The following is a 15,092-nucleotide window of genomic DNA, read 5'->3' as shown; positions in this document are numbered from 1 at the left end:
TTTTGTTTTTTTTGTTCAATGTATAAAGATGGTTATAGGCACGAGATGGATCTCAGAAGATAAATTCTGAACAATAGCTTTTTAAATAAATCATTGCATAATTATGCACACCATTATTAGCCAACCATATGTCTTTATGTATCATCCCTAACCAGGTGTTGTGCAAAACCATTTTCATATGACTGTTTTCCAAGCTCTACGCCTCAAGTCTGTGGGTGACCAAACTGATTGCTGTATTGAGTTTCACATACAAACTGAAAAAAGAGAACCACCTGACTGCAAAAATTGCATAATTCAGTGGTCCTCTGTAATCTAATTTTATTTGCATTACTGCAAAGCCCGTCAACATATCTGGCCAGTTGCGGTGAATTTCATTGATGTTCATTATGAATAGCACCCAAATACATTGTACAGTAGCAGCCAAAGCACAACATATTGCAACACAATACCATGCATACAGGCATACCCCACTTTTAAGTATGCAATGGGGTTTATTTACTATTGCTGTAGACTGCAAAATCAGGCTCACTTCTGCATAGAAACCAATGAGCTTCTAAGTTTTATTACCAGGCTTAATTGAACAAGCTGGGGTTAGAAGCTCATTGGTTTCTATGCAGAAGTGAGCTTGATTATGCACTCTCCAGCGATAGTAAATAAACCCAATTGTACTTAAAAGTGGGGTATGCCTGTAGTTATGTGCTGTATTCAGTTCATCAATGGCCCATTCTTAATGAATTGTCAGCCTTAACGCCATGCATGCTAAAGCAGGACTCTAGCACACCACAACAGAGCGCATATCTATGAACCACATCAGTAGTTTACACTGCAATGTTCTCAACACAACAATAATGAATCATACTGGAGCAGCTAATAAGTGACAAGCTAGTGTTGGGCTTTTGTTTTAGAAATTCCAGCTTACTCTGCAGAAAGGGTATCATTGAAGCACATTGCATTGAATGTGTATGTGTCAAATATTAAAAATGTATGCAGCATATAAGTCTATGAACTCATATATTTTCAAGATAGCTTTTAAAAGCAAATGTATCACAACCCATTATAGTATTCTTAAATTCCCTGCTTGGATTTTGTAAGTTTTCCTATTCACGCTCTAGAGGTAAGCTTACCTTATCTGGGACTGCAGTTTATAGGAATGTTGTGTGATTGTACTATATTTTTATAATCTCATAAATCATTGCACACTATCTTTTTCAGCCTCTGCCTTTTCTGAGCGATACCTGGGGTTACATACAATTGATAATGGTGCATATGAGGTATGTAAATAAAAGTATTTTTTTTATTGCAATCATAAGAAAAAAAACTGCTGCTCTAAAAAAATGTAACGTTTTATCTCTGGTATTGTTACAACTTACTCTCAGAAGAAAATCAACTTAATACATTGATAGTTTGTTATACTTACCCCAAATAAAAGTCTGATTAACAACTTCAATACAGGGCACTTTCACCCCCTTCCTGCCCAGGCCAACTTTCAGCTTTCAGCGCTGCCACACTTTGAATGGCAATTGCACGGTCATCCAATGTTGTACCCAAATGAAATGTTTTATCATTTTCTTGAGACAGATACTAGGGGCCAGATCCACGAAAGAATTAATGTTGCGCATCGTATCTTTGTTTTGTATCTACAAAACAAGATACGACTGCATCTCGGATCGATCCGACAGGCGTACGTCTTAGTACGCCGTCGGATCTTAGGTGCAATTTTCCGGCGGCCGCTAGGTGGCGTTTCCGTCGAATTCCGCGTTGAGTATGCAAATTAGCTTGTTACGGTGATCCACGAACGTACGTCTGGCCGGCGCATTTTTTTACGTCGTTTGTGTTCGGGTTTTTCCAGTGTATAGTGACCCCTGCTATTATGAGGCGTACTCAATGTTAAAGGGGAGGTTCACCCTAAAAACGACTTTCCCTTATTACACTGCCCCCCCACATTACAATACGATTATGCCTATTACTTTTTTTTTTATGCTGTACATACCTTCGTACAGCTATTCACCCGTGGCTTCCGGGTTGCGTTCCTAACATGGTGGTGATTGACGTTTTGACAAAAAACGAGCTCCCCCTGTCGCGTAAGCCGCGTCACGATTGGTCGAAAGGAGCCGAACGGCGAGTCGGCGCTATACTGCGCCTGCGCATCGCCGTTCGGCTCCTTTCGCCAATCGTGACGCGGCTTACGCGACGGGGGGAGCTCGTTTTTTGTCAAAACGTCAATCACCACCATGTTAGGAACGCCCACTCCCGCGGGACTCGCAACCCGGAAGCCACGGGTGAATAGCTGTACGAAGGTATGTACAGCATCAAAAAAAAAATAATAGGCATAATCGTATTGTAATGTGGGGGGCCAGTGTAATAAGGGAAAGTCGTTTTTAGGGTGAACCTCCCCTTTAAGTATGGCCGTCGTTCGCGAATAGGGATTTGCGTAGAATGACGTTCACGTCGTAAACATTGGCTTGTTCCGGTTTCATTTCGAGCATGCGCACTGGGATACCCCCACAGACGGCGCATGCGCCGTTAAAAAAAAACGTTGTTTACATCGGGTCACGACGTATTTACATAAAACACGCCCCCATTACATCCATTTGAATTCCCCGCCCTTACGCCGCCAAAGATACACTACGCCGCCGTAACTTACGGTGCAAATTCTTTGAGGATTCGAAAAAAAAAAAGTTACGGCGGCGTAGTGTATCTTAGATACGCTACGCCAGGCGGATATATGCGCCGCGCTATGTGGATCTGGCCCTAGGTTTTTTTTTTCCTAAAAAAAATTACCAAAATTTTTTTTTTCTCCTCCACTGATGTGTGCTGATGAGGCTGCACTGATGGGCACTTATAGGCAGCATTAATGAGATGGCACTGATAAGGTGGCACTGATGCAGCTCTATTATGCAGCACTGATGGGCATTGAAAGGTGGCACTGATGAGCACTGATAGGCGGCACTGATAGGCAGCACAGATAGGCGGCACTGATGGTCACTGCAAGGCAGCACTGACTGGCATCCCTGATGGACACTGATTGGCATCACTGCTGGACACTGTTGGGGCTGCACTGATAATCAGAGCAGGTCTCCCCTGTGAGAAAATGCTGCTGATTGGCTCTCCTCCCTTCTCACACTGTCAGTAGGAGAAGAGGAAAGCCGATTACCGGCATTATCGTGTTTACATGTGATCAGTTGTGATTGGATCACATGGGTAAAAGGCCTTGTCATCGGCTCTTTACCGAGATCAGGGATGTGGCATGTCCCAGGGACACATTGCGCAGCAGATCGCCACGCAAACGTGTTGAGAGTGGGGCAATGTCATATGATACGTTGTCCCATAACAAGAGAGCGGAAGGTGGTTAAAGTACAATATATCTAAACACAGGATCAAAAAATTAATATATCATAGCTTACCAGCCTTTTCTTGTGGTGGCTACATTTGTTTTCTTTTTGGAGCCTAAGCACATTTTTGGAACCTCCTGTGCACTGAGCTGAAATCTCAAACAATGTTAACAGCTTTCTCAGCAGCCTTCTGTGAACTACAGAACATCTTCCCCCCATGTTATGGAGAAGTCAAAGTGTTTTCACTCTAAATCAGGAAATCAGTCTAGGGTGACAATGCTGCTCCTTTATAGAAGCAGTACAGTAAGTGAACCTTGACACCCTAGGACAGGAAATGTGTTACTGACATGATCACCAGTTAAAATAAAGGACAAAATGCCTGAAAAGAAAAACGAATGGAGTCCCCACATCTAAGAACTGTTAGGCAGCAATATATTACATTGTTGTGCTTGGGTTTAGATATACTTTAATTAAAAACAGTATCAAATGGAATAATTGGTTATAGCTTAAATTCTCTAGTATTTCTCAGCAATAAAATAAAAGCGGGATTTTTGCATGCAGCCACCCAGCTAAAATAGGACGCTATTCAATTTGTCTGAAATATATATCCTTTGTTCCATTTAAATCAGAGGGCCTGTGTGACTTTCTGTTGTAGCTTATCAGTCATTTCTGTAAAGCCAATTTTCTCTTCTTTTTATTGAAGATAGTCTCTTTTAATCTGTATTTCCACAGTTGGCCAAAATAACCGTTCGTGAGTCCTTATCGAATAAAGCTAAATTTTTGATTATCCATGCCACTGCAGATGGTAAGTAATGCTTTATTAATCCTTAATCTATTCCATAATGATAAGAAGCTATTATACAGATGCTCCTCGCTGAGCAGTTAGAAAATGTGCTTTAATTAATTTGTCCTCTTTACTGATACTAATCTTATTTTACAGAAAAAATCCACTTCCAACACACTGCGGAACTTATAACGAATTTAGTGAAAGCCAAAGCCAATTATTCCTTACTGGTGAGTGTCTTCCTTCCTTCCTGAGCTGTTTATAGAGTTTATTTCCTGGCCAATTTCACTGACATGAGCAGACATGCTATATCCCTGTGCTGCTGAAAGATTGCTTTTTCTTATTGAAGGAAACTACAGGCTTTCTTTTCAGTTAGTACACAGGGGTTGGAAAGTGAAAAATATGGTGCAGCTGTGCATGGTAGCCAATCAGCTTCTAACTTCAGTTTGTTCAATTAATCTTTATCTAAAAAAAATAACTGGAAGCTGATTGGTTACTATGCAGACCTGCACCCGATTTTTGCACTCTCCGGTTTTAGTAAATCAAACTCACAGTTTGTGATATTATTGCAACAATCCACTGAAGGTAAGTATTTTACTGGCTTGCTCTTTTGTATTTTGATTATTGCATTTACAGATTTGTAAAGATTGTCTCTTGTGGCCATCTGTGTATCAGGGAATGTAATAAGGATCAATGCTTTAAAGCAATTGTAAACTGCTAGCCAATGTCATAATGTGCTAGTATCCATTGCATTCTAGAAAATTATGACAAACTTATCTTATAATGAAGCCCTCCCGCACTGCAATATCCCTGCTGAGACAGCTGACATCTTCCCTCGGTCTTCCTTCCGTGTTTGAGGCTACATGAGTGGCTGGAGGTGTGATAATGTCACTCCCGTGCACTGAAACTGCCGTTTCCGGCACAGGTGCTGAGGGTCCGGCACTGTAAGTCACACCTTCAGAGCGCATGCACTTATGATGTAAATGGCTGCATGCACTGTGCAAGACATTCACAGTACCTACAAGTAAGCCTTATTATAGGCTTACCTATAGGTACGAGTGGTAGTACAGAGTGTATTACCACTTTAGTTGCACCTGTGCCCAACCTATGAATAATAAAGTATTTACATAGTTTTAACAAGCAGTAAAAGTAAAAACATTGAAATAACATTACTGACCTCTGTAGCTGTAAGCATTGTGGAGAAATTCATCTTAAATGTTCACAACAGAGGCACAGAAATATCTCTTTACCCCTTATTTTCTCTGGTAGCAAGGACTGGCAGCCTGTAAATACACACAAGGAGCTGTAAACTGTTGGAAGCCAAATGAATGAAGACTCAAGAGATTTTGTTGTGATCTTTGAGGATGAATCTCCCAACAGTACCTGAAGCTACAAAAGTCAGTGACTTGCTTTACTAAGGGGAGAGTTGCAGGAGCGGGAACATGTTGCATGTTCCCAAAGGTGAACTTATCCTTTAATGAGTGAAGATGGATAGAGCTTGGAAGTGTTAATGTAGTCTCCCTCAATACACTGCCAACACTAATAAAATGTATTTAGTAAAATAGGTTTACTTACCTATAGTAATAAGCTTCTTCTTTACTGGTCGTGCACACGACCAGTGGCCTGTCCTGCCTTTCTTTCTCTTCTAGCACAGCCATTTAAAAATGAATGTCATCCTTAGTTGTTGGTATCTTCTACTTGCTCCCTGAACCTGATGATGATCTTTTATCTGTTAAAAAAAAAATCCCTGGGATCTCGTGAGATCTCGGGGGGGAAATGTTTTTTTTCTACCTATATACAAGATCCCTGGAAGACGCTGGTGATGTTGCCTTCCCAGGATGCACTTGTGAGGCTCTGGCTATGTCACCAGTGCCTTGAGAAACCAGGAAGTGAACTACAATAGAAGGTAAGTATATTAACTTATTTTTTTAAGACATTACAGGTGATTTATGAATAGCATGCCGAGTTGCATGTTTGAGTGGAATTTGTTTTTGCTGGGAAATAGCCACTTTAAAAAACACATATGAAGTCTCCAACTGTCTGTGTCCCTGGGAGTTTCACCTACTTTAGTCGTACTGGTGTCAATTGTGTCTGGTACGGAAAGTTAGGAGAAATCCTAAATATTAGTTTGTCACCGGAACAGGAGGTGAGGTGAAATCTTTCAATGGGGAAGCCTGTTCCAGTGGATTCCCTCCCTTTGGAATGATTTCCCCTCACTTCCTGTTTGTTTCTGAGACAGGAAGTGAAGAGAAATCTCCCCAACAGGACACAGACAGCAAAAAAATGGAGAACAATTAGTAGCATAGCACACCAACTAAATAGTATAGCAGCAACTTGTTCATTGGAGACAAATCTCGGGCAACTATTGTGATTAAAATGCTTGACTACATATTTCTGTTAATCGTTGGCTTGAGTGACTTGTAATGGCAAAGAAAAATTGCTGGTCGAACAGGGGCCTAAAGCTGGCTATGCATGGCTGGTCCTTTGCGCCAAAATTTGAGTCTCAGATGGCCCTGCTTGCACCACTTACAGTAGGTCAATTTTAAAAACTAACTGAGCTAGGTGGAAACTTAAACCATACGTGGCAACCTTTAGAATGACAAGTACTGTGTTACTTCTATCTTTCCTTGGCCACAGAACATATTGTGTGATCTGCGGATATCCCTTTATATTTTACCAAAATCACTCACAGAACTAACCACATCAGCCTTATAATAAGGCATAAACACTGTTATTGATGAAATCATTAATATCATTTATATCACTAAATCCTTTGGCTGGCATTTCCACTTTATAGCTTTAACCTTTATTATACAACCATTTTAATTGGATAATGATCTCCTTAAATTCAAGATGTGCTGATAAATAAGAAAATGTCATTTTTTATGTGTTTCAGACAGAGTCAATTAGCACCATCCTAATTGTCTTCAGATACTAAGCACACTCAGTTTCTAGGACTGTTATATGATGGTCTGGGTGTTTATATAAGTGGAAATGTTTTACACATTAGCGTGTTAGGTTTCTGATACAAAAGCACCCAAGATTATCTGTGCTTTTTTGATGGTTTCTGGTTCACAATTTCTTAGAATAGGTGAGGATACCAAGCACAAAATGTAACGCATTCAGTTGCACTATATGGAAGCAAAACATATTATTACATAAACTGGCATTTGTAGACACAAGAGTCACAGAACATATATAGTAACATATTAATATTCATTGCCCTGGCATGTAAAGAGAGAAAAGCCATAATATCCTGACTCCTACCTTATTTTGGGCAGGAGGCAAATCTTGAACCCCATTATGTTCATTAATGGACTGATTACAAGAATATAATGGAACCTTGGATTACGAGCATAATCCATTCCAGGAGAATGCTCGTAATCCAAAGCACTCGCATATCAAAGCGAGCTTCCCCATAAAAGTCAATGGAAGCGAAAATAATTTGGTCTGCATTGACTTCAATGGCATGCAATACCGTATTTGGCAAGAGAGCCTTGATAAATGCTTGGGGACAGCTCAGCTGACCTCGGAAAGGCTCGGAAACACCCGTGAACTGAGTATTTCTGAGTGATTCTGAGTATTTCCGAACGGCACCGAACCTTTCCGAGTGTCACTGGCATCCCTGCACCTCTGCCCAAATGCGGTACTTCACACCCCATTAGCTTGAATTCTGCTCGTTTTGCAAGACAACATTTGTAAACCGAGTCAGAATTAAAAAAAATGTTGCTCATCTTTCAAAATGCTCGTTAACTGCATTACTCGTGAACCAAGATTCCACTGTATAGTAGACATATGCCTCTGGGGTCATGTAAATGCACAGTGAGGTTGATGTACTAAGTGAGGGGAGGCTGTTCACTGAACAAAGTGACTGTTGGTAAATAAGGTAAACCTATGTTCACTTTTAATTACTAATTATGTGCGAGGGAAATGTAAAAAAAAACAAATAGGATTTTGCTAGCACATGATTGGGTATTTACAGTGATTATAACTTCATCTTATATACTAACATTAACTTTGCGAAGTAAGCAGCATCTGCTTCTTTAGTAAGTCCACCCTACTATGTACACCTCCGTAAGGCACACAACACTGAGATTTAGCTCTTACTAAACATCTTAATTTATGATCATTGGCCATTGCTAGGAACCAATTATTGTATCACTAATTAAAAAAACACATGATAAGTGAAACAGTAAAGGAGTTTTTAGCTTCTCCACAAATACTTCATATAAGTGACCAACAGAAAATGGTACAAATAAGACTAGCTCTAATTTAGCAAAGGATTTGTAGCAATGATCGTGTTTGATTTGAGCTTTTGTGCCTGCAAGCCCAAACCGCTGACAGAGGCAACTTTTTGAACAACTACATCAGATTTGTCATTGCACTTGTGAGAGTTTATCATGTAATCTCTAGCATTCCCCAAAACATTATATTAAAGATGAGTGTAGAGGCAAGCTGATATAGAGATGGGGCCAAAGTGTTTTTAGTTAAAAGCACACAATAATGGTTTTGATTTAAATTTATTTTAGTTGCCCTTTTTAAATTCCCACAAATAAGCAATTAACACATGACTAAAGATTATGAAAGGATTCCTAGAGCACTATAGATTATCTAAAGAGACATCTCAGCACCAGCTCATCTGATGCTATGGACTAGGCTGTCTGTCAGAGATCTCACTCCACTCTGACTCTGTTTTTCTATGTCCCTTTGCACAGGAGTGTGTATTCAAAGTGAACACATTGGGGTTGATTTACTAAAGGCAAATAGACTGTGAACTTTTCAAAGTGCTATTGCACTCTGCAAGTGCAGTTGTTCCAAAGCTTAGAAAATGAGGTGAAGCTTCACTTTGCAAAGGATACCCCCCCCCCCAAAAAAAAAACAGCATTTTTGCTTGCACATGATTGGAAGATGGAAGTCAACAGAGCTTATGCTCGTTTGTGGACACCTGGACTTTGTCCTTTTTGGAGCTTGTTGAACATTTTATACCCATGGGCGTTAAAGTGGTTGTAAACTCATAACTTTTGCACATTTACATCATCATTAAAAGCACTGCTAGTTGCTGTATGTAGATGTCACCTTACCTGCTCCATGGGCTTGTAATCTGTCTCATTCTTTGTAGTGCCATCACAGGCGCATGCGCATCTTTACCCTGATTCACGGCACGCTCTTTCCATTAACCTCCCTGGCAGTCTTCCCGAGACTGACTCGGGGTTTGATTTTCCTGCTACGATCGGTAACCCCGAGTCAGTCTCGGGCTCGCCTCGCTGAATCCACAGGCACTTTTTACTTACCTTGTCCCTGGATCCAGCGATGCCACCGCGCTGTGTGAGCGAGCGGGACCTCGCTCGATTCACATAGTGCTTCCGTGTGACGCCGATCTCCGTTCCCTGCGACGTTACGACGCACGGGGACGGAGAACGGCGCCAAATTTAAAAACGTAAACAAACACTTTACATACAGTATACTGTAATCTTATAGATTACAGTACTGTATGTAAAAAAAACACACCCCCCTTGTCCCTAGTGGTCTGTCCTGTGTCATGCATGTCATTTTATATAATAAAAACGTTTCTTTCTCCCTGCAAACTGTAGATTGTCCATAGCAACCAAAAGTGTCCCTTTATGTCAAAAATAGTTTTAGATCAGCTAAAAAACAGCGATAATAAATTATAATCACTTGCAGAATTGTGCGATAGCGATTTGTGGGGAAATTCGTCATAAAAAAAAAAAAATAATGACAGCAACAATTCTGCAACTGAGCAAATTTCAGTGATTTTAATTTGATTACATTATTGAATAATTTTTATTATAATTATATTATTATTTGTTATAATTATTTATAATTATTTATTATATTATAATTTATAATTTTGTTTTTAAAAAAATGTCATACCCGGGATGCCTATTAGAATCTTGTTTGGTCAGATTTAAGTGAGTTATTTCTAAAAATTACAGACCTACAATATAAAACGCCAAATTTCCTTGCAAATAATGGTACCGCTTTCAGCACCTTTTTTCTGACAGAATCATACCGCCAGGGAGGTTAAGAAGTGTGCCGTGTATGTCATATCAGCTCCCTGCGGCACTGCGCTGCGATATCACGAAACTACAGTCTCATTCAGACTTTCATCTTACACCCTATATCCATGCGTGAGATTACTGAACAGACTAGCTGAAAGGGCTTAATTACATTGCACTAAGGCATCGGAAGACAGTAGTTAAGATGGCCCTGGCTTTTCACAGGAAGCACAAATTTTAAAACAGCTGGAATAAAGTAAGGAACAGGTGATTGGGGCTGAAATATAATGCAGAATGTGTTAGAATGCCTTTAAATACTGGCTTGTTTAAAAAGTAGCATCGGCGTGGGAGAGTTTACTTCCGCCTTAATATAAAATTGACACCCACCTTCCTTTGTGGCCATAAAAGTCTCCACTCATTTTGGAAGGCTTTGCATAAGATTTTGGGGTGTGTCTGTGAGAAAAGAGCATTTGTAAGGTCAGGTACTAATGTTGGAAGAAAGGACCTGGCTCACAGTTGGCATTCCAAAAATCACAAAAGTATTTATTAGATTTGAAGGCTCTGTGCAGGTCACTCAAGTGTCTTCACACCAAACTTATTACACCTTGTCTTTATGTAATTGCCATTATGTATAGTCTTGTAAAAGGGCCTTCCTAAAACTGTTGCCACACTTTTGGAAGCCTACATGTTAAAAAATGTCTTTGTATACTCAGCTTTGTCAAAGGACATAGCATTGCTATGTGCTTGATTCTGTGTACCTTGTTTTGGAATAAGATGTTCCAACAAGCTCATATAGGTGTGATGGTCAGTGGACCACAAACTTTTGGCATATAGTACAAAGAACCTAGTTCCTCTTTAATTATGTTTTTCTTACAGATATACCCAGATGAGAACCATTATATGAAGACCCCATTGATGGAACAGCACCTGCACAAGTCCATTGTGAATTTTTTTGAAGAATGCTTCAGAGTTCAAGACAAGCCTCCCGTAGTAGCCATAGAGGAAGAGGAGGAGGATTAACTTTTGTTCGTGCCAAGCACAAACCATTTCTTACAGAACAATATGCAACTGAATAGTTTTCCTTGGAAAATTACAAAATGTTATGTTTAGCATGTGTTAATGGAACAGTGCCCTCAATGGCTAACCAGACCCCAAAGTTTCCTCTGCAGAAGGACATAAAGCATGGTGAACTCGGCCCAACCTGCTGTCTGAAAACACTGCTTTTTGTTACTAATGGGAATCTGTGGTACGTCAAAACACAATGAGGCAGAAAAGAAAAAACACCAACCATTGAAGAAGTGAGACCTTCAGCGGAACTCCAAAAGGACTTGGACTAGACAACCTGTTAAAGTTCATGACATTGGTAGCATTCAACCCATTCTTATTATCACACTTAATTACCATTGCATTCAAGTCTGAAGAAACTAATACTATTAGTTCAAAAGGGATTATAGCACAATTATTTTATTAATACTAATTTACAGTTTGCTTGCTCACATCATGAAATAAAAAAAATGGCAACTTTCAGGGCAGCATAAACAAAGACAATGTAATAATCTTGCTAAAATCATGTGCATCATTATGTAATTATCTCATTTTTTTTCTTTCTTGTTTCTACTGGCTTCATTGTGGTTTCTTTATAACCCATACCTTTTCTTTACAAACTGCTTCAGAGTATGAAAGATGTGTACCATTACTTACAATGTCTTGGACTGTGTATCTCGTTGACTGTTTTTCATGAAGACCCGATTGGTATTTGTTAGTTTAGTAACTTCCTGTTTGGGGTGGAAGCAAGCCTTTGTCAATTACAGGCTATACATATTTGGGAGTCTTTTCAAAGAATTTTTTTTAACTGATCATCCGTGTAATACATTGGCATTAATGCCAATATACCCTTTTGTAAAATCTGAAAGTCTGTCTAAATCAGATTTGTTTTGGATAGACTGGAGAAGAGTAGAACCCCTCGCAGGTTTCCATTGCTGTCTCTTTCTTTACTTAGGAGATTCACCCTCTTAAAATGTCATAGTAACCAGTGTCACGGTCCTAAAGTGAGAGAAGATCTGACATTCTGAGTAATCCAGTGAACCGTAATTGAGGGGAAATCTTGTAAAGATGAAACCTGTTTCAGTATCAACTGTCTAAGAGATGATTTCGCCACTCACTTTCTGTTGTGGCTCAAGATAGAAAGTAATGTAGAATCTCCCCAGTAGGACACAGACAGCAAAGAAAACTTTGGGGTTTTAACCATTGGCTTCTCTATCCAAAACAAAAAAAGTTTTGGCTTAAGATACAATATACTTTAATAGATTTTAAACTCTCAAAAACACATAATATAAGAGCATTTTGACCAAGGTGACATACATCATTTGGTGATACAGGAATCGGTGGCTGTTAGCAAGTGTGCTTTCAATTGAAATGTAAATTGCCCAACAATCATTTTTCTCTCTTCTTTCAAGTATAAGAAATATAAACAAAAACACAGATTGGATTTTTTTGCAGTTGTTTCTCTGATGCTAGCAAGCCAATTACTTTAGATATTAGTCTGTAATGTTATTTGCTACCAGTAATAAACCATCATTCTAGTCATGTACATGAAAAATATATTACTCTTCGCTCTCTCTTTCTCATTTATGACTAACACAAACCAAGGACAAAATCTCAAACAGATAAAAAAAAGTTATAAAACGTAAAGCATACTACAAGGTGGTTGATATATTGATTGGAAGGAAAACATGGATGTATTTTCTAAAGTGCTGCGTGGAACAAGGTAACAAGGGAGTGAAACAAAGGTGAATTAAAATCCAAACTAAAAAACGATGCTGTATTTTATTTATTTATTTATTAAAATTCTTAAAAATACAAAATGGTACAAAACGCAGTCAGTTACGCGTAGGCCTCGATGCGCCGAGAACAACAATACAGCAACAACCAAAAACACACAGGCAGCGGAACAGATCAAAATTTTAAATGGTTAGCAGATCAAAGAACTATAAAAACCTATGTAATTCCATAGGCTTGACTGAAAAGCTCCATCTGTGGTTAAATCATATAGGATTTATCAACAGCTAGAACTTTATCATATCTAAAATACTTCTCAGTTTCTTCAAAATACCAACAAATGTCAGTGAATACTATATAAAAAGAAACTCATTGACAAGAGTTTTGATGGCACTGCATATTGTGGTGGTGAAAAGCTGAAGTCCTGATGAAGTGTAAAGAAAATAGCTGACGTGCACATTGGCTTTGTCAAAAAAAAGGACACCTACTTCGAAACACAGAAAAAAAATTCTCCTGCGCACGAGTGGATTGTCCAACATTCAATGTTCCATGGAAAAAATGCCAAAAATGGTAACACCGGCCTTGCTGCCCTTCATTGATGGGGAGTATCCTAGTAGCAGAAGAAAGAAAATAAAAAGGCGCACCAGCCTAGTGTGTTACCGTTATAACAGTTTTATAGCATAAAAATATATAAAAAACCTACTCACAAAGAAATAATCGCAACAGGCTTATCGACAAACGCTGCAGTGAATACCACTCGAACCACACTCCAAGTGGGGGATGAGGGTGTGTCACTGCCGTCTGACGCGTTTCGAGGCTCCAAAGACCTCTTCATCAGAGCCCAGCAGTGTAGACCCTTCCAAAAGGCCCCCCTTATATACATATGAACACTCATGACCATGTACCCAACGAGGGCAAGCCGCGAAGGACCTCTCAGGGACCATCAAGACTCCTCCCACCTAAGTAGGTGGTCCTAGAAACCTCACACGAATCGTAATAACAATAACAATAATAGTATCAAATAAAAATAAAAATAAAGTAATATTGGATTGGAATAGAATAATATAATATAATAAAATACCAAAAAAGAGTAGATTTATACTAGTTACAAATATGCCAATACTAATGGAGTGGAGATGTCGTTGTTGGTCACAGGGATTAACAATAACAATAGTAATGCCAATCCCTCTAGAACAGTGGCCAGATGGATATTGCTATTATTTCACTGATATGAATATAAATATAATGACAACTTGTCTTAAAGGGCTAGACTTACAGGTAAATGGTTTCAGGGTGATCCAGAGAAGGCACTAATCCCCTGCTCCCCCAGGGTGATCCGGAGAAGGCACTGTTCCCCTAGGATGTGACCGTCCTCGGATGCATCTCCATCCATCTTGGCGTGATGAATAGAGGCGGTAAAGCACCTCCATAGAGGACAGTGGGTGGAGTGCAAACAGACCCGTCTGCGCTCCAAGCAAACCCATGCTGGGGCTCTGCGTCATCACAGACAGCCAGTGTCTCCAGCTACTGACGTGCTAGTAGAGCTGTGTCAGGCGGGACTGTGCAGAGGCTCAGTCGCCGCCATTTTAGCGGATACCAGGCACTAAAGGAACAAACAATAAAGATAATAATAATAATAATGGGGACAATGCAAAAACGGGTGAGCTAGTACTTAAAAAATATATATAAAAAAAAAATTATGGTTGCATAAAAGTATAATTACATTCAAATATGGCATCATTGATAAGAATCAAGAGGAGTGGTCGCTGATAGAGTCTCTCACGCAGCTTGCAAAGGACACGCATAACTGCACATATTTGTATATTTACAACAAATATGAGTACTTCACAAAAACATGTCGGTATTCAAACCAGCAATAGGTGATACAAATGGAATGAGCCCAACACGAAAGGGGAATAGCCTATTTGACATTAATACTTCCATTTAAGATGCAGGGCAAAGTTGCTCGGAACCAGTGCACAAACCAAAGTGGAACTACAACTATAATATACATATATATATATATATATACACAGCACGTTTGTATAAATTTGTAAAGAAAATACTACATACTTGTGTTAAAAATAAGTCTACAAAATAAAATACAGTGCCCAACATGTAAAAAATTGTTGTAGTCATGTACACAAATCCTAGAGTTGTAAAAGCAACTGGACCCGCACC

At 39.3% G+C, this 15,092-nt stretch overlaps 1 protein-coding gene across 4 annotated transcripts in view; it reads left to right on the top strand.

Moving 5' to 3' along the window:
- The window catches only part of DPP6 (dipeptidyl peptidase like 6), a 1,751,424-nt gene extending 1,738,475 nt beyond the window's left edge, over nucleotides 1–12,949 (top strand). For all 4 annotated transcript variants that reach the window (XM_040352727.1, XM_040352725.1, XM_040352728.1 and 1 more), the window contains exons 23-26: nucleotides 1,213–1,271; nucleotides 4,065–4,137; nucleotides 4,273–4,346; nucleotides 11,010–12,949. In XM_040352727.1, the coding sequence (XP_040208661.1) occupies nucleotides 1,213–1,271; nucleotides 4,065–4,137; nucleotides 4,273–4,346; nucleotides 11,010–11,153 (350 nt within the window). In that variant the 3' untranslated portion in view covers nucleotides 11,154–12,949. The remainder of the gene's footprint in view (nucleotides 1–1,212; nucleotides 1,272–4,064; nucleotides 4,138–4,272; nucleotides 4,347–11,009) is intronic.
- Nucleotides 12,950–15,092: the final 2,143 nt, after the last annotated feature.

Source organism: Rana temporaria, chromosome 5, assembly GCF_905171775.1.
Source record: "Rana temporaria chromosome 5, aRanTem1.1, whole genome shotgun sequence".
NCBI lineage: Eukaryota > Metazoa > Chordata > Amphibia > Anura > Ranidae > Rana > Rana temporaria.
This window is presented reverse-complemented; position numbering and strand designations above follow the sequence as displayed.